General features: G+C 39.1%; 2 protein-coding genes across 3 annotated transcripts in view; one reads left to right on the plus strand and one right to left on the minus strand.

The window, feature by feature from the left end:
* Positions 1 to 26,074, minus strand: part of SCRG1 (stimulator of chondrogenesis 1) — a 780,146-nt gene that overhangs the window by 704,398 nt on the left and 49,674 nt on the right. The gene's annotated exons all lie outside the window — the stretch shown is intronic.
* Positions 1 to 26,074, plus strand: part of GALNT7 (polypeptide N-acetylgalactosaminyltransferase 7) — a 75,787-nt gene that overhangs the window by 41,953 nt on the left and 7,760 nt on the right. Inside the window, exons 3-9 of one of the 2 annotated variants that reach the window (XM_086747578.1) lie at positions 9,803 to 9,969; positions 16,020 to 16,150; positions 16,405 to 16,484; positions 18,301 to 18,483; positions 21,883 to 22,000; positions 23,955 to 24,077; positions 24,757 to 24,975. In XM_086747578.1, coding sequence (XP_086603704.1) covers positions 9,803 to 9,969; positions 16,020 to 16,150; positions 16,405 to 16,484; positions 18,301 to 18,483; positions 21,883 to 22,000; positions 23,955 to 24,077; positions 24,757 to 24,975 — 1,021 coding nt within the window. Of the gene's footprint in view, positions 1 to 9,802; positions 9,970 to 16,019; positions 16,151 to 16,404; positions 16,485 to 18,300; positions 18,484 to 18,652; positions 18,836 to 21,882; positions 22,001 to 23,954; positions 24,078 to 24,756; positions 24,976 to 26,074 lie in introns of both variants that reach the window. The other variant, XM_086747577.1, reaches the window with a different exon arrangement.

Consider the following 26,074-nt stretch of genomic DNA (forward strand, 5'->3'; position numbering starts at 1 on the left):
AAGCCAGGGATGTTCATACTGTTGATCAGATTTCATGCCAGGGCAATTAACTGCGTTGGCTGTAAGAAGGGATCAGTGCTCAACATGCTTTGCTCAGGCTTGATATGCTGTTGTTATCCAGCCCATGGAAGACTTGCTTACAAATTATTCTTACTGAGCCAGAGGGTTTTAGTCTTATGACTCTATTAATGCTAGATGGTTTTTGACAGCTTCTTTTGACAAATGCTGCAGAAATTTCACCCTGAGTTGTTTGAGTGGGAGAGGAAGCACCGTGACTCTTTGTGAATGCTTATGACATGAGACAAATTAGTCTCTTACTGGATTTTTTTTTTTTCAGTGTGACAATAGATAACTGCTGTCTGCTCACCGGTGTGAGCCAGAATTTCAGCTGCATCACCCACACACATCTGTCAGTCTGATCATGGCAAAATAAATATTTTTAAGTATTTTTTCCTTCCATGGATTATTCCAGTTTGGCTTTTCCTTTTTAATGATGTTAATTGCTGTTATAGGGCATGCCCTCTGGGCCATACAAATTTGGACTTGAATAATTGGATCTGTTGCCGTGGCTCACCTTTTTACTTCATACAGAAAAACTGGCAATAAGCTTTTGTTGAAAACCCTGAAAAAGTAACTCTTCCTTGCTTGAGTACAATGCTCCTTGTGTACAGAAATGTATTTTTGGACAACTGTTTTCGAGCTCATGATGTTTTATAAAATCAAATGGGAATAAGAATTGGCTTGGTTTAAAAATCATATATGTAGTTTTGAAGGGCATTCATTCTAATTTTTTATTATTATTTTTCGTACAAGCAGAGGAGGGAATTCTTGCTAAAAATAAAGACTTCTGACTTAAGAATACACACATGCAGATCTGTGTGTTAATAAAGCTAAGCTGTTGGTTAATACAGATATTTTTCCTGTCACAGTTTGATGACAGCTTGAACACTTCGTTGCTGCTAAAAATATCAAACTGTATGGAAAATTTTTAGTGCTGGACTTGAGTTGAAAAAAATACTGAAATCTTTGGTTATAAACAATTAATCAAGGTATGAAATAAGGCAGATCAATCTTGTCTGCTCATTAGAAATGGATGGTCTTTTTACCCTGGGCAAATAACATGGATTTAATGTTCTCTTACAGTAGGTAGTTAGTTGTCCATAGTCACTTGTCATAGTGAAGGAGATTGAGTAGAAAAGCTCTGGAGTGGAGCCTGCTTTCTTCAGGAATGTGATTAGTTCCTTAATTATAGCACTGTGCAAATTACATGTTTGATACCGTTACACGAAATAAGCTTTCAGTAATTACTGTTGGTATCTGTGTCATTGGAAATGGAGCATTAGGGACTTGGTTTCATTTCACATAGTACCTTGGGAAAATCTTTTATTCAAATGGCACATAGTACACTGGAACTGTTCTGTAGCCAAGAAAACTAATTTTATCATACGTGCATAAATCTTTGTGTGCCTCACTGGGAGCTGGGATTGAGAATCAGGTGAATTATAGTGGTCAAACTAAATCAGGAAGGCTGGCTTTCCACTGAAACTGCCTTACTGCTGGCAAGACTCCAGGAGGAAAAAATGTGTTTGAAGTGTAATTAGCTATGTATTGTCAGAGCATCTCCTTGTGGTCAGGAGAGATTTGAATTCCAGCAAAACCAAGCATTTACTTTTAACATTTCAGGTCCCAGTACTGAAAACTACAGTAAGGATGGAGCCTGTGTCTCTTTCGTGTTGGCTGCTAGAATTTCAAATTAAATTTCAGCAGAGAAATAGTTCACCTGACGGGCACAAAGAAGTTGACAGAGGCACCGAGTGTATTGTCTGTGGTTGGATTTAGTTACCTCTGTGTGTGCATCTGAAATGAGAAAATGGAACTCTGCACAGAACCTATTACTCAACAAAAATGTAGAGTGCAGCGCCTGGAGTATTTAAATTCTGCCTTAAACCTTGGCTTGGGAGGAGGGGACAGAGAAAAGTCTGAGACGTTTCCTGCAGCTGCTTCTGTAACTCTCCAGGTGCTGTCTTGCATCATGGAAGTTTTGGGGCAAATGGAGGAAGTGTTCTGTCAAATGAATTATAATCTGAATGCAAAACTAAAAAAAAAATTAACTTCTTATGCTCTCTCTTGTTCTCGTTAGCCAGAACTTACTGTAGTAGAGCATTTAAATAAACTTGCATGATATAAATTGTAATTCAGTCCAACTGAGCATGGCCAGGAACTTCAAGGTTTCATTTCTGATGAGCAAGGCACAATGGAAATAAAGTATGTCCTTGGGAGTGAGCCCACTGCCCCAAGCATCTTTCTACCCTGTTTGTTATATTAGGTAAAACCTGTCAGTGTTGGATAAATCCAAATTAAGCACAGCCTGGTCTCTCTTGGGCTGTACACAGGCAAATGCATCGAGCTGCAACTTCCTACATGACGAGAGTTGCCATGTGCGGTCAGTTGTATCTTCTTACCAGTGTTTTCTGGGGATGCAGCGCTAGCACCTTCGGAGGAGAGAGCGTCACAACAAACTGCTCCTGTGCAGCTGACCTGCAGCCACATCCTGCGGTGGCACCGGGTCACCTGGGCCCACCTCCTCCCTGTGGTAGTGCGCTCTGTGTTACACTGCTGCAGAAGGGCTGGACACCGAAGGCGAGATACCACACCACTGTAAAGCAAAACAGGAAAGAAGAGGGGTTTGGCTCCATTGCCCTGCAAGATGGCTTCCCCTTCCCCTGAAAAAGGAATTTATTTTAGCTGCCTAGCTGCCCCAGGTCTCCTGCCCTGCTGTGTTTATTGCTTCAGATTTTTCAGTGTTGGGCAAGTGATACTATGGGCAAGAATCTTGTGAATAAAAATTGCAAAGTTCACTCCTTTAATTTTCCTGTTAGCCCTAATGGTGGGTCTCTGTACATACCTTGCCCGGAATTTGGATTATGGCACTTTCAGAGGTATGACAGGAGACATAGCATGTGCTTCCAGGGGCACTAAGGACAAAATTTAGTCACATAGGCTTGCAAGCCACTTCAGGAGTGGAAATAGATGAAGTTTGTAGCAATTGTAAAAACAGGAAAGGCTGTTTCAGCATAGGTTTAAGCTGTCAGGTAGTGTGTATTAGAGGTTTTGCTGCTGTCTGCTGGAGTGAAAAACATACTCAGCTGAGCAAATTGTCCTTCTTGGGATGTCTGTTCACTTCTCTTCCAGAGCCCCTATTTTGTAAGTTGACTAGTTTTATGTTAGTGTTGATGATGCATGAAAATATCCTGTAAGGATTCATAGGTAACAAATACAGTATCAACATTAGATTTACTTAGTCATATCTTAACAAAATGTCCCGTTCTGTAATCTGCTTCTGTCTGCTCTAGGTTTGGGCAAATGACCCCTCTGACTTGCAGGCAATCAGCCAGATATAGGTGAGCAACCTGTTGAAGGTGTTTTGTGAAAGAAACTCATCTGTCGCCTTAGGGGGTAGATGCAGTTTACTGCAGTAGTCATAATAAATTGATGATTTGAAATTACAAGCAGCCCTGAGTTCAGTATTAAACTATGTAAACAGTGTACTGCCTGCTGAATGACTGTGTCCTTGTAAGATAAGAGCAGGGCTTACTGGAAAAGGAAGCTGCAAATGAAAACAGAGCTCCTGACTTATTTTTAGGCTCTGCTAGTGCTGGAGCCCCTTAAAGAGTGACACAAATGCATGCACTATAAAGCAATTATCAGTAGGTGATAATTTATATCACTGTGAATATCTTACAATTTAAACATCAAATAAAACTCAAAATACAATTTAAAATTGCAGACAGTTTTATATTAATTGAGAAGAGAGATTCCATTTTTTGATGTCAACTACAATTTCAGGATAAACACTGGATTGAGGCCATCAGCTTTGTACTGATTCAGGGCTCTCGGCTTGAAACGGCCGACTCTGGCTTCTTAGGAGTCGGCTGCTGGGGCGGTTACAGGAATGCGATGGCCGCTGCCTGCTGCCTCAGAGTAATCTGTGCTGCTGCATTTTGGTCTGAGCACACAAGTACAGTGCTTTAAAATCCAGAGCAGGGACTGATGCGCCTTTGGTAAGCGCAGGTGCTAGTTAGACAGCTGACCAGAGGAAGATCGTATCAGGATAGAGAGTCCATCACGGCCACGATATCTCTTACTTTTCTCTGGAGCTTAGGTGCTGGTATGCTAGGGAAGCAAGGAATTCAGGGTGCCGTGAGAAGCACTTCTGTTGGCTGAAGATCTCAAATTGCCCTCTGAGTTACCTGTCTGATTGGATTCACAAATTGCTGTTGAGGTGCTCTCCTCGTTCACTTCTTGCATTTTTGCTTGATGGCTGGATTGCTCTGCCAGGAGCCTGGGCCTTTTTTAACCTGAGGAAATCTGAGCCCACATCTGCGACTGTGGTGGTTGCTAACAGGGAGGCTGTCAGGTCATCCAGTCCTTGGAGCGTGTAGCCACCATCACTTCTGTGGGGCCAGGGGACATCAGTAAGAGGAAGCCAATGAATAGGGCGCCAACATGTAAAAGCAAAAATTTCCTCAAGCCAAGGAGTGCGCCAGCCCAGATCTCCAGCTTCTTGTGCAGAGGGGTCCCCCGTAAAAAGGGTCCTCTCCTGCTCTGGTGGGTGCACAACCTTGTGATCAAGCAACATGGACGTTGGTGTGGGGCTGTCTCCAACAGTCCTATTTCCTCCCAGGGGTGGAGAGGGAGTAGGACTAATTCATGTCTTAAGTATGCAGGCTAATAGTCAGAAGGAATGTTACTCACCCAGTTTCTCCATTAGATCACTACTGTGTCTTTTGAAAGGCTTCTCCGGTGATGAGTCAGTCTATGTTTTTGCTTGGTAATACCAGTGCTGATTTGGAGATGGGAAGTTTTTATTCATGGACTAATCTGAAGGTGCAGCCTCCTTTCACCCATGAGTTCCCTGAGGAAAGGAAGCAAATGGAGCTGCTCTTCCCAGCAGCGCTGCACAGGGAAGGTGTTCCCAGCCCTTCAGAGATCTGTACACACCTGTTGCTTCTTGCCCCATACAAAAACTCTATGAGGGTCAGGAAAAGCAATGCAAAATGTCTAGAGACAAGACTAGCTTAATGATGCTACCTTCTTATTCCTGTATGTCTGCTGCAACGTGCTGTCCTCAGCTATAGCAATAAGAAGTCCAATTTTTTTTTTTTTTAAGTAAGCTTATGTTTACTGATGTGGTTCACAGCGTTTTAACAGGGCTTGTAGCAATAGGACAAAGGGTAATGGTTTTAAATTAAAAGGGGTTAGATTCAGACTGTATATAAGGAAAAAAATTTTTACACTGAGGGTGGTGGAACACTGAAACAGGACTGGAGAGGGACTTTTCATAAGGGCCTGTTGTGATAGGACAAGGGGTAATGACTTTAAACTGGAAGTGCATAGGTTTAAATTGGATATAAAGAAGAAATTCTCCACTATGAGGGTGATGAAGCACTGGAACAAGTTGCCCAGAGAGGTGGTTGATGCCCCATCCCTGGAAACATTCAAGGCCAGATTGGATGAGTCTCTGAGCAACCTGATCAAGTTGAGGATGTCCCTGCTTCTTGCAGGGGGGTTGGACTAGATGACCTTTGAAGGTCCCTTCCAACCCAAACCATTCTGTGATTCTATGATATCACTACAGCTGGCCTGCAGGCTGTGCCTGAAAGGGCACCATGCTACCGTATGCAGGCAGCTCAGCACCCAGGGGGTGAAGCTGAAGGTTGAAATGTATTTAAATCCTCTTTGTCGCAGACCCTTTATTTACTTTGTACATGCTAGTTTTCAATAGCTTGCAGCTTTTGCCTGGATGCCCATATCTGCTTGACTCTATCTTTTAAAAACTAAAGCATGAGTCTGGAAATTCAGGCTTTTTATGTTCCTTTTCTGGTGCCTAAAATTTGTAGGGAAACTAATACTGTAAAATTCAGCTTCAAACACAAGGAAAATGCATTTATGGTTACTTGATATTCAGTCTGTCAACCACTGGATGTCAGTGCTGCTCCACTGAAGAAGGGCTCTTCCCTGCTTCCTTCCTTCCCTGTGGATGTAGAGGGAACTGAGAGCAAAGAGTCCTGATTTTTTTTGTTGCTCAAATAATAGAGCAATGTTTGAATTTCTTGGAAAAATTACCAGAGAGATGAGGATATGCATTGACTGGATATAGCTAAAACAACTGCTGTGTTTCAAACCTCTACTTCATGATGCAAGACAAGGGACAAGATTGTGCATAGGTGTCATGCAGTCTGTTGGAGCTGATGAGCTCGATGAGTCAGGCTGTGGACTGTCCAATAAGTGAAATAAAGCCTCTGAAAAAAAAAAAAAACTAAAAGTATGATATTACTAAAGGTATAAATGTAGTGCTTTTATGGCTTGCAAATGCCACATTTAGCAACAGATGATTTTTCAAGTTTAAAAAGTAAAACGTGTTGACAGATTTGAGGAGATTAAGTTGAATACGTAGCAAAAAAAGCCTGTCTAGACCCCTGGTTTTATGTTTTTAAAATGTTAACTACAGATTAAATAATGCTTATAAATTGCTCACAGATGTGTTGTTCAGTTCAGGCTTTTGTAATAGATTTGGCTTTTTAAAATTATGTTATGTACTGTCTTTCATGTGCTCTTCAACATTTTATTCCTAAACACGACTTACTTACACTGCAGGGAGTGGGAGAAATAAGCAGCCAAAATATCTGAGGGGTTTTTTTTTTTGAGCAGTGTTTGCTTTGCTTCTGTTGTTGAAGACAGTCTGAAATGTCATCACTGTCTTTCTTTTTAATTGGAGAGAAAAAAAAATTCCTAGCTACACTGCTGAAAGTACAAGTCAACGGCACAGTGCAACCTGCATCAGATACTGCCTTCTCCTTTGAGGCAAAAAGTGCTGTTCATTTCCACTGTCTTTTACGTGGAGCTCTTGAACGACGCTCAGCTAACATGCCGATGTGACACCCCATTTTCCTCTGTTTTGATACAACTGTATCACCAAAATTAATCCAGGTGAATATATGTGTAAAGAAACACAGTCCTGTTATTAATTTATTATTAAACTCACAATGAAAAAATCTTTCTTTTACACAACCAACTTAATATACCTAGGTAGCATGTCGATTTTATCTCTGCAAATGGCTAAATAAGTTGGCGACAGCGTAAATGCTTGTGCTACAAATGGAAGTACTGCAATCTGTAATAAGCTGAAATCTTTTTAGAGGGATCTGCGAAGGTAGGCATCAGTGGCCTGAACTGCGCATTTTAAACCATCAGTCTAGCACTTGTATGTTGGTAGCTTATAAATACAATGAACTGCTGCTACTTCAGGCATAAAAACAATTGAGCTGGAGGATTTCAGTCAGTAAACTGTACTTCTGGAGATCATGCTGTTTCAGAGGTTGCTTACAGCGTGCCTGACTGAGAGAAGAAATGCCTCCTTAGACCAGACTTAGTTACAGACTCGTTAGATTCTCTAACTTTCTTTTCCCACAGGACCAAAATAAATAGTATGTTTCTACCAATTTCTTTTTTTTTTTTTTTTCTGGTAGAATTTTTTTTTTCTCGTGGGTAAGAAATACATATTGATGCTATTCCCTGACAATAGGTGACATACGTCCCTCTTCACCAACGAAATGCTCTTTAAATGCCTATAGATCTGTTATGTGAGTTCTTTCCATATTTAACTTAATTTAGTTTCAGAAACTCTGGTGAATTCTGATTATTAAGTTAATTTATTTTCAGATGCAGGAGTGTTTCCATGCCTTTAAGCTTTTTGTTGTACATAGAGAAATACAAATATGGAAGTTTGTGCATCCGTAAGTTTACAAGTTTCCATGTGTCAAGAATAATTTCTTAATACCTGATAATTGTCTTTGAAAAGTGAGATTCTCTCTAGTAGAGACTTTACTTGCTGAAAGATGGAAAAAGGAAGTCTTTTGCCCATTGAAATCAAAAGTGCTATGTCTCTGGGTTTGGTGATAGGAATTGTATTTTTATAGTCGGAAAAGGGGCTAGTGATCCAATAGGGAAACTTCCAGGTAAGGAAACACCTGGACTGGTTGTAATTAGTAGGATTGAACACTCTTCTTTAGGGATGCAGCTGGCAAGATGAACATTACAGTTGCAAATGATAGCCATTGTTGATAAATGTGATTAATAAATATTGGAAAGCATGGACTGAATTACGCATATTGCTTGTTTCTAAATCATCTGTAACCTCTCAGGAAAAAAGACCTGAATCCAGGTCCACAGTGAAATTGAAATGCAGCCTGTTTTAAATAGATACAGAAGTGCTTTTCATGGCACACCAAGCTGGAACTCACCAATACAGATGCTTAAAATGAAAAAAAAAAAAATTCATAGCAATGAACACAGGCAATAGTTACATTTCCTATGTCACTCTTTCTGACGCTGTATAGTCTCGCACATTCAGTTGGTGCAATGGTGATCTGCTTCTGTTGTGTTGGCTACTAGAAGGATGTACATAATAGCCAGATAACATGCTTTGTTGAACCTGTTTACTGTCCATTCAATGCATTTGTTGGGTTAGAAACTGTTTATTTTTATCAAAATTTGTATTAATCGTTATTATGATAGCATTTATTGTTAAATTTTATACAGATATTACATTTTCGAATGATCTGTAAATTCTTGACCTTTCTCTAAAATTTGGCAGCCCTTCAGTGTTCAGTTTCTCACTTTATTCCTCTGAGTTTTCCGCATTGTTTTTGTTTGGTTTCTCACCTCTCTCGTTTGTTTGGGTTTTTTTGGCCCTTGAAATCGGGCCAAGTTTGAAACTTGTCTGTGGCAGTCTTTTTTGTTTGTATCTTTTCAAAAAAAACCATGTACAATTGCACAAATTTGGCCAAAATGTTACTTTCTTACATTTGGTGAAACGTGTAACTCTGCCTTTTGGCTAGAGGAATGGAGGGTTGAATGGGTGTGGTAAGGTGGTTTTTTTTAGCTACGTTTGTTACACCTGAATGTTTAACCATGAAAAATAAATAGCAAATATCACATCTGATCTGCCATGGGATTACATTTTTCCCACAAGTGGCTATGCTTTTCTGACAGTTTTTGCAAATAGAGATCATTTTATGCAGAAGGGCTGACAGGAGCATTTCACGTGCTCCTGCTGTACTTTTAGCAAGTTTACTTACTATGTTTAAATCTATTTTATTGTGAAAGGGCAGAAATTAATGAGTTTTGCCTTCCCACAAAAATGTCTGTAACTTTGTTAATGATGCAGATTCTGCATGTGGACTGTATAAAGCCAACAGAAACACCTTATAGACAGTCCTTCTACTAGGTAAATCTAATTTAAAGAGGCTTAGAAAAAAACAGCCTTGTCTCATTGTGTGTTATATAGTAGATGACCCAAACGCGCAGTCCATCCTAAATCGTGATAGCTGATGTTTTGATGAGGACCCTCATGTCAGCAGCCGCAGTTTGGGGCTTTTCTTCCACTGTTCTCTCCTGATGGTGCAAGCAGCATGGTGGTGATTGTGGTCGGGATGTCTCGTGGTGGGGTCCGTGCAGTGCCATCCAGCTGCACAGGAGGAAGGATGTAGCTATTGAGGCAGGAGTCGTTGTTCACCAGTTGCACCCTACCTCTTTCGGGAGGAAAAGGCTCACTGGCTGGAAGCAAGCTGCCCTTTGGGCCTCGTACCTCTGTGATGCACTTAAGCTACGTCACATTTTGTATCCTGTTTCTCTTTAATCTGAAGGATAGCCATCAGTGAAGATTTCATTTGCACAACAATGTTGTTAAGCAGTTCTGTAAATCATAATGTGAAAACTAATAAAATCAAATCTTTTGCAGGTGCAAATACTGGCATTATGATGATAACCTGCTCACCTCCAGCGTTGTCATTGTCTTCCATAACGAAGGATGGTCCACACTCATGAGGACAGTCCACAGTGTCATTAAGAGAACACCAAGGAAATACTTGGCAGAAATTGTGCTGATTGATGATTTTAGCAACAAAGGTATATTTGGAATATTAACACATTACTTGTAGAAAAGGAAAGGTTTTTTTTTTCTCTAAATAGTTTTCTTTATTGCCTGCAATGGGCTGAGTTGACTCTGCAAGAAAAGTAAGTTTCTTCTTCACAGTCCTTTCAGTTTTCTTTTCCAATGAACTGCTTTCATAAAGGGAGCAATCCTTTCTGTGTATTCAATTGTTTGAAATACAGGATTTGTGGTGTGGTGTCTACCACAGTTGTGGCACAGTATATAGTAGAAAGCTGAGATAGCTTGTACCTCTCTTAGCTCTTGTGAAAACAAGTACTTTTACGAGTACTGGAGGAGTTTAAGCCTGTAAAGCATAATTGCTTTCTGTATTCCATACAGGAATACAGATTCCTTTTTTTTTTTTATAAGTATAATAAAAATGTACCTAAGGCTGTTGAATTATTCTGATTCATTTTCAATATCTTTTTAATTCCAAACATCCTTTTTTAATTGAATATCACGTTAAGGTGTTTATTTTTTCTTTTGGGGAAGAGGGGCTTTTAAAAATTTAAGTGTGTTTTAACTTCTGCCTTTCTTTGAGTCCTGCATATCAATATTTTCAGAAGTCCAGAGATTTTCCTCTTCTTCTGTAGGATACATTCTGGTCTTGGTTTATAGTCAGGATGTATGTACTTAGGTGTGATTCTTATAAATATAAACAAACACTGACTTGTTTCCTTTAATGGTGATATCTTCAGTGTTAATGCAAATCAAGACTGAATACAGAGAAGAACTGAAAGTGCTGTGCTAGAGATATAAGATGATTGATAGAGAGGAAATCTGTCTGGTTTTAAACTTTAAACAAATTTCAAAATAGTGCACCAAAGCTGAGAGTTCTGCAAGACTATATTGCAGCGTAGTTCTTGAATAGCAGCCGACAGAGAAAGAGAGTAGACGCATAAGGAAAATCATAACTTTGAGTGTGCGAGATGACAATCTCTTCTATATTATGATGATGGTGATGATGGCTTTTAGAAGCACAGGCAAGTTGGAACTGTTCAGCAGCATAGGATACATTCTCTTTACCCCTCTTTGCTTTTATAATAGCTGAATTGGGTAGTGGCATGGAAAGCAGATGACTCTCTTCTGAAACTCCCTGTTTTATCAAGTGATCTGGGCTTCCCCAGTTCCACCCTCACGGGAGGAGGGTTTTTTCTGTGGGTACACCCACTGTACATTTTAAAACTGAACTCATCACATAGTTCGGGTTGCCTTTTTTGGAGTATAAACCACTATTAAAAATAGTTATGTATGGTAATTTTTACATCATACCTGTAGGTAAGTATCATTTTCTGTTTGTTTTTACAGGAGACTAACAGTTACCTGTATTGTAAACTTGACTACATCTAGCTTAGTCTAATAACGAGATTCTGAATGCTACATTATATTCTCCTGTATCCTTTTACAGCTTTTGAGAATCTGGCTTAGATATACACATACACTATAAAACAAAAATATCTTCTCTCCTAAGGGATATAATTTTAATAATTAAATCAGCAGACATGTGCTGTGTTTTTCCGTTTCAGCTGGGATCACAGCTTTCCTTCAGAGCTATTCAAGGACTGAGTTAGCTGTATAAAACAACTGTGACAGTGATGATCTCTAGAAAAATTACCAGATTTTTTTACTAATGATTGGACTCAGTACTTGAGTTTCACATGAGTTGTAGCTGACTCTGTGCCATGTATATGTAATTCATGGAATGAGTTTGGCATAACAGCTCGTATTACAGTTTTCATGTATGACGATTGTTAAATAAAGGCAGTATTTTTCAAGAAATGTATTTTGAAATACAGAACTTTATTTATGCTTTCTGCTCATATATGAATGTTTAGCAGATACAGCTAGCCTGGACCTAACATCCAGCAGACCCTTGTCCCTGCTTTTCCCACACTTCATTTTCCCAAATAACTTTCTTGAATCAGAAAATTCAGTAAAGCAAGCTCAAGATGCAATTTTCTCATGTATGAGTGACTGGAAAACAAGCACAGACTGGAATGGCTCTGAACACCTTTCTGCAACTGTACTGTTTCACTGTAATAATTCTTCAGACTGCTTTAGGCTATTACTTGGTAAACATAATTAACTTAATTTCTAGATGAAAAATGGCCGAGATAGTAGAATCTTGCTCCACTTCTTTCTTCCCAGAGAGAAGCAGGAACTAACATGGGCTGCGAAGCGTGCCAAGCCACCTGAAGAGATCTCCAGTTGTTAGGAGAGCTGCGAAACACAAACACTCTTAATCACAGCAGAGATGCTAGTGGCTTTCTGCTTTTTCAGCCAGAAAAAAAAAGCAGTGCTGACAGCACAAATACGGGATTTTCTCTTTCCCCACCTGCTTTCAGACTCCACACTTCATATTTGCCTTTTCCCTTGGCAAAGAGCGTCTTAGGCTCTTTGAGACTGGTGTTGAGGGACATGGATGCTGGACTTGGTAGATGTTTGCTCACACTCAGTGTGGCTGTTCTTATTTCCTAGCTGCAGCCTTCTCCAGCAGTATGAAATTAAAATGGAGCATAGCAGTTGCAAACACTTCTAAATGCTGGCTTAAAAATCCTGGCTCATAAAGAGCCCTGCCTGTCCTTCTTTACGAGAAATCCTCTTTCATCAGAAGGGAGTTACAGCTGCATAGAAGCTTATATATGTTATGCCTTACAGGGAGGAACAGTTGCAATGTTTGGAAAATGTTCTTTTCATTATAATCCTTTGTATAAAGTCAGTTGGGAGCAGTCTTTTTGCTGAATGACACTCTCCCTTCCTCCCTTAATCTCTTCTGCAAACAGCGGGGTTTGACTGCGGAGAACTGCACGGAGAGATGTGCTGAATTCTGCTCGGGTGTTTTTTTCTGTTGTCAAAGCACAAAGGGAACAATAACAAGAAAATGACGCCAAGCTAATTGAATGATGCTAGTTCTGATATTTTTCAATGGAGACCTCTGTATTAATGCGTGTTAGAGGCCAAGAAGTGTTTCAGCAGCCTCTACCACAGGGTCAGTGTGGCCACGGTGCTGCACGTGGTGGGTTTTTTTCCTCAGTTTTTCTTGTGTTCCTTAATATAAACAGCTTATTTCTGTGAGTGCTAGCTGTGTGGAGGATACAGCTGTTCTGGAAGGGCAATGAGAATTCCTAACACTGGATTTTCTGAAGCTCCCTACAACTAAAGTTGTGTATATCGGTCTTCAACGACTACTTGTTATGTATTTAAGTATCGGCTTTATTTCTTTCTGAAGCCTAGAGGTCAGTATCTCAGCTGGTGCAGCTTGCTTTTGTAGCCTGTGCACCCCTGAACAGCGACTGTGAGGTAAATACCAGTTTTCCTGGTGGGGTTTAAAGGCTTTGTCTACCTTTTGCATTTACTTATTTTTTCTTTATCACTCTCTCTTTCCCACTGATGCAGCATCCTGTAAGATAACCAAAGGGGAAGTAATGAGTGTAGACAGGTAACAGTATTTTTATTAACTTGTTTAACGATGCTTGCAGTGGGGAAACTGAAGCATTAATCAGTGCTTGTGTTAGATCCAAGAGCCCCAGGCTAGCAGTGTTACTGTACAGGGGACTCAGAGGCAGCTGCTTTAGGGACGACTTGTGATACCATTTTTCTAGCACTCAAACTGACATCCGTGAGTCGAGGCAAAAAAAAAAAAAAAAGCTGCTTTCCTCCTCTGCCCTCTCTTGTAATCTCCAACACTGAAGATCTTTTGGAGGAAGGACATGTTTTTAAAAAAACATTGATTCATGCTTTAATCGAGCACTGAGATGTGAGAGAGGAACCCAAACAAGGGAAGACCAGATTGGTGGTTGTAATATTTTGAAGGGTAAAATATACATTTTTAAACAAAAAACAGAGTGCTGTAAGGCTGTTGACAGATACCATAAATACATGTTCTAGGTGAGCAAAATTTAACACTGGCCAAACAGTATTTCCAACTGTAAAAGTATCAGGATTTTATACACTACTGTCATGCAGGCTTTGTAGTATGGGAAGGAGGGAAAATTCAGTTTTCCTGTGGGAAATAGCACTTGCTGCTAGCCCTGGCACAGTTTCAGATAATGGACTGCAAAGTCCTGAGACTTGTACTGTAGACAAGCTTTACACAATCAGTATGACAGGTTTTTACAGCTCCCTGTGAGCCTTACATAGTTGAACGTTTGATAACTAAAACATTTGGCTTCATGGGCAGGAGAGCTGGAAATAACTTCAGGTCTTAAATCTCTAAAACATTCCTGACAGTCTTTCTGTAACATGTACTTGGAATTTGCAAAATAAATAATGGTGTGGTATAAAGATTCTCTTAGTACCACTTCAGTATGACCTCATAACTCTGTTGATTTTTGTCCTGTAAAAATTTATGTCACAGCTATCATTTCATATATTCTATATATATTACATGGCATGTTATTCTATACACCATATGTGATAAAAGTGTTCTTTCTCTGGCTTGATATTTATGTATCCTTGAAGTTTTCCTAACGCACAAGGATTTACAAAAGAAATTGTAAATGTGTGTGGGAAAGAAAAGGGATACATAAAATATTTAGTTGAAAAAACTTATTCTTTTAGAAAGATGAAGAGGAAGGTTAATAGGAGTGATAAAAGATAGTGATTTCAGAAGATTGTTCTTCAGTAGAGTTGCTGAAATTTCAAGTTTCGAAACTTCACTTCCAAAAAATACAATTTCTGTTTCAATTATTTATATGTAGCTTTTGTTTAAACTATGTATTTTTTAATACTGTTGGCAAGAAAATAGAACGTACTGAAATGTAAGTTGCAGCAAGCTCCAGACTTGGAGTCATTTTCATTCAGAGTGTGAAAAATGTTACTGCTGAAGCAACTTAATAGCTTGTTTCTGCTGAAAAGGACATCCTTCTCCTTCCACCTCTGCACACCCCCTCTCCTGTTAGACCAGCGCGGGCACAGCATTTTCCTGCCCCTTGGAGCTGGCACAGACCAGTGCACGGATGCCTTAGCTGTAGCTTAGATGGCTTGTTTTGGTTCCCGACTGAGAAATACTGAAGCCATAGGTAATTCTTTCGAGCCTTTCAGTACAAAAATAGATTTTAAAGGAACACCAGCAGTTAAATCACCACAGCTTCAAACGGCAAGCGCCTGACTGCCAGCCCTTCTGCCTTTGCAAGTTTTCTCAGCAGAATCATCTGTGCAAAAATATTATCCAACACTAGGATCCTTTTTTTTTCAAATTGTGTGGCGGGAATGTGGTTTACTGATTAGTTTGGCAGAGTAATGCGCAAATACAAACCTATAATCACTTAAGCATAGCACATCTTGATTCTTATGTGGTTACTCATCTCTTTGCTGCCCAAGTCCCTTTGTCTAAAGGTTTCCTGTCTCTTTTCACTAAATAGGGTCTATAATGCAATCATCAGTATGATACACCACAGCTCATTCACTACAATTCTGGCTCTCCAATTGTTCTTATTAATTTCATTAGAAGATTAGTGTAAGACCACTCCAACCCTGAGAAGGGACAGGTCTAGATGAGGGGGGAGAATAATTTGAGTATGGTGGGTTTCTGTCTCAAGTTTCCAGACTGACACAAAAAATTGTGAGGCAAAAAGAAAGTGAGTGAGGAGAAATGTCAAACTGAAAAGTTGTGCCTTCAGTTGTACATGTGATGCTGTCTGATGAGGAGGGACCATATGCTGAAGTGTAGAAATTTCTCTGTTCATCTGCCTGGTTGAAATACAGGTGGGGAGCTGAAAGCCACTATGTGATGTGTTGAAGTGACTGGGAATCGTCCAGATAGCTCCCCTGTGGTGTGGCCAACCACTTTTTTCTTCAGATGTGCCAGAGACAAACCTGTGCCATAAAGTCAGCGAGCTCCAAGTCTTGATCTCGTCATATTTGGTGTTTGTGAGCGGTGATACGAGCGGTTGAATTAAAGATTCTCTTAATGCTAAATGTCTGTAGATATTTTCACATAGAGTTGGATTTGGGTTGTATTAAGAGGACTGAACTGTTTATTATTAAACCTCACCAAAATAATTTTTTTCTTGTTATTTGATAGCACACTTAAAAGAGAGGCTGGATGAGTATATTAAGCAGTGGAATGGCCTTGTAAAGGTATTTCGAAATGAGAGGAGAGAAGGTTTAATCCAGGCTAGGAGTATTGGAGCCCAGAAGGCTAAACTTGGACAGGTAAGAGCCGGTTCTCACACAAGTCTGTCTTTTCTTTCTTTTTTGGCAGAGGAGGTGGTGGTGGTTCTGTGTTCAAATAGATGTGTAGAAATGTGGTATTACTGATATTGTTTTTAAAAGAGATCAATTTTACTCATTTAACCTTCTTTTTTTGTTTATAATATGAAAGTGATTCAGTGTAAATAAGTTTAGTGAATTCATCGTGATCCCATATACAGAAATATAAATTGCTTTACTTTTTTTTTCTTTTGAAGGTTTTGGTTTACCTTGATGCCCATTGTGAGGTGGGAATTAATTGGTATGCACCACTTCTAGCTCCTATATCTAAGGACAGGTAATGTTCTGTTATTCCCAGTGTCTGGCCTCTTAGGAAGAAAAAGTCACAGTAACAGTCTCCACTTTTCAAACTATAGTCAATGTGTTTCATATCTATATCAACATGTATCTATATCAAACTATATCAATATTTGCTGTATAATGATTTTATTATCTCCCAGCATAAAAGCTAGGTAAGGAAGAAGGAAAATAGTCAGGCAAATAAATCTCTGGATAGTTTATTTCAATAGGCATACTGAATATTTTGCTTAGTATAGATTAAATATAAGACAACTATTGTCTTTTGCAACGATCTGAGGAACTGTTATAAAAATGTTCTGTTCTAGCTGATAAAGGAGCTTGGTTAAACAAAATAACAAAAATGTGATTTTTGATAAAGGAAAGGTAGTCATAAGCATTTTGATTTAACAGGGATTTAAAGCCCCTGTGATTTCACCTCTGAGGCACCTTGGAGCACTGCCTCTAATGCAACGCGGCTGGGGCTTGAGCCTGTCTCTACCACAAGCCCAGAGGCTTGCTAGGGGTCAGCGGTGGAAATGCCTGCGCTGTGTGCGTGGGATCTGCGAGAGGTGACAGAGGAGGAAGATCCTCAGGGGCTTCATTTCTTCCAGCTGTTGAAATGCTGCTGTTGCTGTGTGTGCAGTCAGGGGTTTTGTGTGTTTAGGAAACCTTGTGCTTGTTTAAACTCTTTAATCCCATACAAAAACTGCTTAATCCTAAAAACTATTTGTTAATGTATCGTACTACCAGAACTTTCTTGAAGAGCGTTTTTTTTGTGTATTTTAAAGGCCATAACTCAGCTTCAAGACCATATTTGGGCCAGTATACTAGAGAGAAGATGGAAATGCTTGTGTGCTTCCATCACGTGTGTGTTTGTTACTCTTTTACAAGAGAGAGGCTGGTGAGAACAAGCGGCTTTAGAGGCATCCTTCAGCACAGCCACAGAGGCGCAGGTTATGGGATGACCGCGATGCCGAGGCGTGCAGTGCAGGAGGGCAGCACTCAGCAGCCTTCTTCCAAGCACTGCTCCCCTGGGTGCAGCATGCTGCTGCTTCTACCTCAAAGAGAAGAGCACAATGTTAGCGTTTCTTTCCCCCTCGCTTGTTTTTTTTTATCTCATAGAATTTGACTTTAAAAGGTGGAAGTGCTAAAGTTTAGTCACTAGGAAACTCATTTGGAAAATTTGAGGAGAATAACAAGATACTATCTTTTCCTTGGTGAATACTGTGTGTGATAGATCACAATGAGGAGCATCTTGCAAATCAAAAAAAAAGAAAGTCTACTGAAGACTGCTGCTAGGAGAGAACCAGTAATTTTTTTTTTATCCTGAGAGGTTGGATTTGGAGGGCAGTTGAATAGGACAGAATAGTGAAACACTATATTTACACCAGTAAAAGCTGAGAGCTTATCATACTTTTTGACAGCTGAGATCTGATAGGACTAGAAATTACAAGAAATAATAATACTTTGAGAACCCTAGCCCTCTAAAAACTCCTCCGTTGCCTCCAGCAGTGCTTTATTAGAACACTGATGTCAAGAAGTACACATAAGGAAAAAGTATTGATAAATGAATTAATATATTGGCAGTTCAGACCTAACTTTTCTACTTTAAGAACCTCTTAAAACAACATAAAGAAAGTACTATGTCTTTTTTTCTTCTCATGAGGCTTCATTTTTGAATAATATGTTTACAAGTTACTCTTCTTATAAACTGCTCTATAAGATTTGTGATTAATGGTGTAAATTTCAGATTAGACAGATGACTCTTCTGAAATTGTATTCTGCTCTTTCTTTCTCTTCTATAAATGTTTCAGAACTACATGTACTGTACCTCTAATAGATTACATAGATGGGAATGATTATTCCATTGAGCCACAACAAGGTGGGGATGAAGATGGTTTTGCCAGAGGGGCCTGGGACTGGAGTTTGCTATGGAAACGAATTCCATTAAGCCACAAGGAAAAGTCCAAACGAAAACATAAAACTGAGCCTTATCGGTAAAGAGAGCTGTTTACATACTGTGAATCATAATGAATAATTGTCTAAACCCTTTCGTTTTTCCCCTCTTTCCCCGCTCTTTTCCCATGAACTACGGTCGGTGCACGTGTGCCACATGGGTCCTTGCACGTAACCGCATCTTCCCTGCCACCATCCGCCACCCTGCAGAACCACATGCACTGTGCCGCTTATAGATGTCATAGACGGCAACACGTATAAGATTGTGCCGCAAGGGGGTGGTGACGAAGATGGGTTTGCTAGAGGAGCATGGGATTGGAGTATGCTATGGAAGAGGGTTCCCTTGTCCAAGCGAGAGAAGGAAAGCAGAAAGACAAAAACTGAACCGTATCGGTAATCACTAAATCACTTACCCCTTTCTTTTTTTTCTGGAGTCGATATTTATCCACTAAAATTTGCATGTACTTCTAGCCTGAAAATCATCGTATATCTAACCACACCGGCTGCTTTGTTTAATCAGACCTGTTTGCCACAACAGACTGTTTGCTCAAAATACCTTTGCTGTCTTGTGTTGCCTCTTCATTCCTGCTCTTGTGTGGTTAATAGAGTGCACATTAGAATGAGGGGTTTGTTTGGCAAAATAAAATGACTTCGTTTCCAGGGAAAACTTTATTTAGCTATGATACTTTTTTAAAAGTATTGTTGGAAACAACAGTGCTTATTTAACCATTTGATTTGAAATAACGAGCATGCTGTGAGTATTTGTAATAGCCAGTAATGCATAAAATCTGTAGCCTGCTGTCACGGCTTGATGCATGCATACAGCTCATGGATTACGCATGTGCATTAAAAAAAAAATCCCTTTTGTCGTATTTCTCCCACTTGCATCATAATAGATCACATCTGACAAAGAAGCATACTATTTAAGAATCTCGGCTAGAGCTTTTCTAAGGTCTCAGTGTGTGTGTGGATTTTAATTTAATACATATAACATTAAAAAAGAAAAAAAAAGAAAAATACACCACTTTTATTTTCTGTGAAAACTCCAATAACTTTCATAGAAGTCCTACCTTTTTCTTTTGCTTTGTAGAGGGCTATGTTTTCTTCCCAGCAAGCAGAAACTGGCTAGAAACCCTAGCTTAGAAACTTAGGGTTTCTGGATGGCTTTTCAAGACTGGGAGACTGTGGTTCTGCTGGTTTTTATTACTTTCCATTTCACACTTAACTAATCGTGTTACTACATTTGAAAGCAATCCTCACATCTTCAGAATCTAATGTCTTCCATTGCTTGTATATATGATTTAATCATTGTAAGAAGTGATGTTGGTAATTCCCTATCCTCACCCGTGATTGTTCTCTGCTAAAATGGCAACACATGCAAGGAAGTTATGAAGCTTTGATCTGCTTTATATACAGTATAAATAATACCATTTTCTGACAAGGCTGCCTGCATTGGAACTTATAATATTTGCTTAGAGGGGGGATAAATTATTTCAAACATCGCTGTTGTGTTCTGTGTTTACCATCTAAACAGGTCTTAAAATCCTTTAAACTGTTCCCAGAAACACAGAACACATGTTCTCAGAGTGCTTTCAAAGATGACTTTATTTTTAATAATACTTTCAGAGTTACAGTGCTGCTTCTAAAAAGAGACATTCCCTGTGTGTCTGTTTATGTCCAGGCTATATGCCTTTTGCTGTAGCAATATCAAGGCAAGTAATGCCAAGTAAAAGTCTTGCTGAAGCCATAGCCAGGACTGCCTAGTTTAGAAAGAAAAGAAACCAAAACAAAACCCCTCAATAGCTTAAAGCGCAGAAACAAGCTTTTTGTAATGTGAGAAAATGCCCCAGGACTGAATCCTTTCAGAAATATTATGCTTACCACTTCATATCCTATAAAATAAACTACTGAGCTAAGGCGGATTTTACTGTGTTCTTTTATGCACTTGACAGCACGTTGGAGGCCAAGACTGAAACTTCAGCATCTGAGGCCTCCACGCTTGCCAGGTCTTTATGGTGCTGAGGAAAACCAAACCTAGGGGAAGGCCACAGGGCAGTGCCATGCAGCGTGCTTCTCCCCACTGTGCTCGCTGGCCTCCCACCCTTTGAGCCCATGCGACGCAACAGCGGTGTTGGAAGAAAATGCAGTAAGCAGACAAATAGAAGAGGACATTTAAGAGTAACTCAGCTTCTGGTCAGGTGATTTGGAGAGCAACTGAACTGGTAACCATTATCCTTAACTCAGCTGATAGACCTAGGAGCTCTGGTTTTGTTGCTGCTGTGCCCCCACTATGCAGAGCATGTCTATGCTTTTTCCTAAGCAGTTCTCCTCCAGACATTTATGTGTAGCATGAAAATACGTAATCATTGCTGTTAAAAGGATCACCACCGAGTTAAAAATCTAGTGGACTGAGGAGACTGAGTAGTGCTAGAGATGACTCATCTCTCAATAATTTTGACATGAGGTAATATTTCACTTTGGTGAAAATTGGCCCACCAGAGTGATCTGGACTCTTGGATCCTCCTCCTTTCAGTGCTGCAAATCATCTAAAGTCAGCAGAAAAAATAACTTCCCTCACCAGATCTTTTTCTAAATTGCCAACTTAGCAGGGACTCCAGCTTTTCTCCATTAGGCTTTCTCCATTTGTTGATTCTTGGGTGAAAAATGCTTGGTATGTGCACTGGAAAGGACTTAACATATCCTACTCTCTGTTCCAGTGTGAGCAAGCAACCAAAGAGTTTTGGTTAGAGCCATTCTGCAAAAAATGGTCTAATCCAAACCACAACATGTTTTTGACACATTAAAACTTGCTAATTGAACCTTGATGTACATGGAGGAACTTAGCAAGCCTTTAAAAAAAAAAAAAAAAAGAGCTAAACGAAAATGGAAACCTCGTACAACTTGAGCCAGGCCCTCTTAAAAATTTCACTGAGGATAATGAAAAGTGTCTCATAAGGCAGTGATAAAAAGGACCCAGAAGGAGAAGATAGAAAGGTATCGTTTAGCTGGACAAAGTGTGTTGCTTATGTAATAGACAATAGGTTTCTATGTGGCAGCTCCTCAGAGGATAAGCTTTTAAGTCTGCTGTACAGTCTTATCTCAAAAACTTGAATGACTTTCAAGAGAGAAATGTCTTACCACAATGATTCTTACCTTTTTATTGTAATAGAGGCACGCTGGCTGGCTGAATGGATAATTCCAACCAAAATTTTTGTATTATTAAAAAAATAATAATAACATTTGTGACTTCACTAGAAATTATACAATGTCATTTCAGAAAATCCCTAGAAGCTGATGACAAAGCTTTATGATTTTTCAGTGTATTGCCATTTATCTAATCTTCGTTATATATTAACAGTAAATTGCTTCTTTAATTAATGCTTTTTCAAGTGTTATCATATCCTTTTGGCAGAAGGAGTTACACTGTCTTCCTCTTTCAGGTCCCCTGCAATGGCTGGTGGATTGTTTGCCATTGAACGTGATTTCTTCTTTGAACTGGGTCTCTATGATCCAGGTCTTCAAATTTGGGGTGGTGAAAATTTTGAAATTTCTTACAAGGTAACACCAAAATTTGAAAACTAACTCAGTTTAATGTGTATTTTTTTTCTGTAAATACTTCTGTTTTGAGTTCAGACAGACCTACCTCTGATTTGCACTACCTCTTTCTCATGAAGGCCTGTGACTTTTGTGGCAAGAAGATGTTGTGGCAGAGATGTGTGTCCTCAGTGTTTCTTTGTGAGCTTTGGGGCAGAAGCATTCAGAGAGGTGGCCTACTGCTGAGACCCAAATGCTGAGTAACCTAGATTTTGTTAATAGTTTGAGATCACAGGCCCCCCCAAATATCTAATCTAATCTGAAACCAGACTGGCAAATTTGATGGGGGGGAACCAAGTGCTCTCATGGTGAGTATAGAAAAATGATGTTTCCAATTAAAGTGATTATAGAGAACAAGTAGTGCTTAGTTTATGCATAGATGCCTGTAAAGTATATAATGACACAATAAAAAGTAATCTGCCCTGGTTTCCTCCTCTCTACCATTTTTATGGGTGAAAAATGATCTCATGTACTTTTCAGAATTTGAAGAACTTCTTTACAAGAGAAGTCTTTGTAATTGAAATGCTAACTGCATAATTAATAATCACTGCAGAAGATTTTATTTTCACTCCTAGGCATATGCATGCTCTTCACTTAGCAGGAAACGTAAGATGATGATCATTAGCTTCTTGTAGCTGCAGTATTCATAATGACACAAGTGGCAGACAGCAGGAATACGTCACAATTAAAAAAAAAAAAAAAAAGTGGAGCTATCCGATATCCCCAGCAGCAATCTGTGAAATTGTAGCTGAATTTTACTAAAAGTACATTCAGAGCTCCCCTAGCTGCTCTTGCTCTTCATGATTTTGAGGAAAGTTCTGAGTGCACTTGCTCAGCTGTAAATCCATATGCAAAAGGTAGTTATTGAGGATGTTACACATACAGGGTCTTTATCCTTCTAGTTCTCCATCTTGCTTAGAGTGAAATCATGATTGAAATCACATACAGTAGTTTTGTAATTGAAGTGCTGATTATGTAGAGACCTCCAAATTAGTTTCATATAGATCAGAACCAGTCTTCAGAAGAATTAAGTAACATTTATCAGTCTTTCATGCTGGCTCTTAGATAGCATGGCATTGTGTATTGGAGGGGTTCTTTTGATGAAACTTAAAAAAATTAATATGGTGATGCAATGAAGGAAGTAAACTATTCTGCCCATCTTTCCTAATAATGTTAAGTTATATAACTTATTTTTAATCTGGAATTCAGACTAGTTTGGAACATCCCCAAAGTTAGGTTGAATTTGGAATTGATGCTACATTTCAAACTTTTCAAAACTATGAGCAACTAAATTCAGATTTAGGTATATTTTCTTTTCCCCATAAATGGATTATCCAAGGACATGTGGGAGGGAGGGAATTTCAGGATGATAGTATGTTTTAGCCATTTTTTTTTATTTTCAGCTACTATAGTTAAAGGAAAATCTGTTTGTACTTGGAACAGTGGGTTACCAAAGGCATCCTTATCTCCTCTCAGTCTTTTTTAAGAAAAACTTAAATGTGATGGGCATCTAACCAAAACCCATCTTAGCGATGGTATATGAATAGCTTTAGTAAAATCAAAATATTATTAATTCTGTCATAATAAAAATTACTCAGTTCCAGATTTTGTGCATTCATTCATTACCGTTGTTTTAAAATAGCAGTGGAATGAGATGGCAAACCTTTTTAAAAGCTCTTTTAAGAAGTAATTTAGGTGAGTAATTTCATGGCTGAGTTGAAGTGTACTCAATACAGCCTTTCATTTCAGAGACCTATTATGTTTATGCTTACTTCTGAAACTAAAATATTTAAATATCTCACACAGTTGGTGTAGTAAGAGAAGTAGTTTTCATTTCTTCCATAATTTATTATCTATTTGTCTGTCTTAAATTCCTGTGCATTTATATCAATATCTCCACCTTTGCTTTAACTTGTAGATCTGGCAGTGTGGGGGAAAACTGTTGTTTGTTCCCTGTTCTCGTGTTGGACACATCTACCGTCTCCAGGGTTGGCAAGGAAATCCACCTCCTGTGTACGTTGGGTCTTCTCCTACATTAAAGGTACTGTTTTGCTACCACCTTGAAAGCATGTTTTTATTTTAGATAACAACAGTTTTAGATAAATCTATTTAAATTATCACTAGTAATTTACAGAGCACTTCATCCAAAGCTATTTAGTGTCTAAAGCTACGATGGTGATCCCCATGGGAGGGAAATCTTTGTGCCAATCCCACTATTATTAAGAACAGAGATTCCTGGAACCCATCTTCTTGCTCCACACCTCCCCATCTTTGAGCTGCAAATCACCTTTCCTATTTCTCACTCTCAGCACCCCAAGCCTTTGCTGCGTTGTGCCCAACTGAAGTACCAACAACTCTAGTAAATACAGTATACTCCTAGAGAATGGTGATCATGGGTTTGAAATGCCCCTTTGGCTCCTTTATTGCACCCATAACTGAAGAGTTGTTATTTTTTAATAAACATTCTCTAAACTTAGAAAAAGACTTCATACTCTTATTAAGCAATCCAGTTTCACTGGCTTCAGTCCTAAACTGTCATTTGAAAATAATATGCATATGTCTTGTATAATCTGCTGAAAGTGACATATTATTAGGGCGATATAATAATTTCATGCTGTGACTTTTTAAAAGGAGAAATCCTTAAATTTCTGGAATTAACATCCAATTGTATCTGACTTGTGTGTGCTTTGAGGTAGCAGCAATGTCCTTGTTCTTCGCAGAACTATGTCAGAGTTGTAGAAGTGTGGTGGGATGAATACAAAGATTACTTTTATGCCAGTCGGCCAGAGACAAAAGCGCTACCCTACGGAGATATATCTGAGCTGAAAAAATTCCGTGAAGACCACAACTGCAAAAGTTTTAAGTGGTTTATGGAAGAAATAGCATATGATATAACTTCATATTATCCCTTACCACCTAAAAACGTAGACTGGGGAGAGGTAAGTACAGCACATAACCTGTATTTATTTTAGGAGCTTTTTTTTTTTTATTTGGAATGCAAAAGAAAGCAATTATTACTTGATATCAATCTGAGAACAGGCTCCTTGATTATTGCCATACTGGGGTATATGATACTAGCCAGACAGCTATAGAGATATAACCCTAGGAAAAAAAATTATATACTTTAAGAGGTATGTTGTTTTTAATTAGCTCCGTAGTTCCTTGAAGGATTATTTTGTCTCTAGCCCTGTCTTCAGTTATGTCTAAAGCTTTTTTTTCCATAATTGGAATTTAGAGGTTTTTAAAAGAAAAAAATGTGAATCCTATGTGCATAGGAGTATTAGCAAAGACTAATAGGTGAAAATCTTTTTTTTTTTTTTTTTTGTGAAGGTGTAGAGAATAGATCATGAAATGCAGGTGTGAGGTACATTCTGCCTCCATTTGCTAGGCTGGGATGTACTCATACAGTTACAGCCTCAGTAAATCCCTTATCTGCGTGTAATAATTTGATATGATTCCTTAACAGTCATTTCTAGCATTAGTGTATATGAGTATGACTTCACTAAATTAAGAATGTGGTTACAAATTCAGCATTTTCACGTGGTTGAAAGAGAAAGACAGCATGTCACCAAGGGACTGCCGGGCACCGCACTGAACCCACTCATTTTGTTCTGACATTGAGCCCACACCTTGAGGAGCTCTTACAGCAGTTCTCCTGCCTGATTTCAATTTTTTTTTTTTTTTTTTTTGCCATTTTCAGTTGGTTGCAGCCCTGCCCTGTCTCTCCAATTGATTTCACTTTTGCAGATTGTGGAGGCAAAAATTGGAAAATCATCTCACTAGTAAGGGAGGGCTCCTGTCCTGACCAAACTTAACAGCCTTCTTTCTCAAGATACGATGGATCTGTTCTTGTAACTTCAAAAGATCGTCCAAAAGCACAGAACTATGCTGTTTCCTATGGTCAAGAAAGTATCATCTCTAATTTATCTGAGGAATCAGTGATGTAGAGCCATGTGCATGGTGGGAGGGGGTACAAATAGTCTTGTATCTGAGAGACCAGGTGAATAATACCGCCTTTATTTCTTACCTAAAAGCTAG

The sequence above is a fragment of the Chlamydotis macqueenii genome, chromosome 4 (genome assembly GCF_036417535.1).
Source record: "Chlamydotis macqueenii isolate bChlMac1 chromosome 4, bChlMac1.mat, whole genome shotgun sequence".
In the NCBI taxonomy this organism is placed as follows: Eukaryota; Metazoa; Chordata; class Aves; order Otidiformes; family Otididae; genus Chlamydotis; species Chlamydotis macqueenii.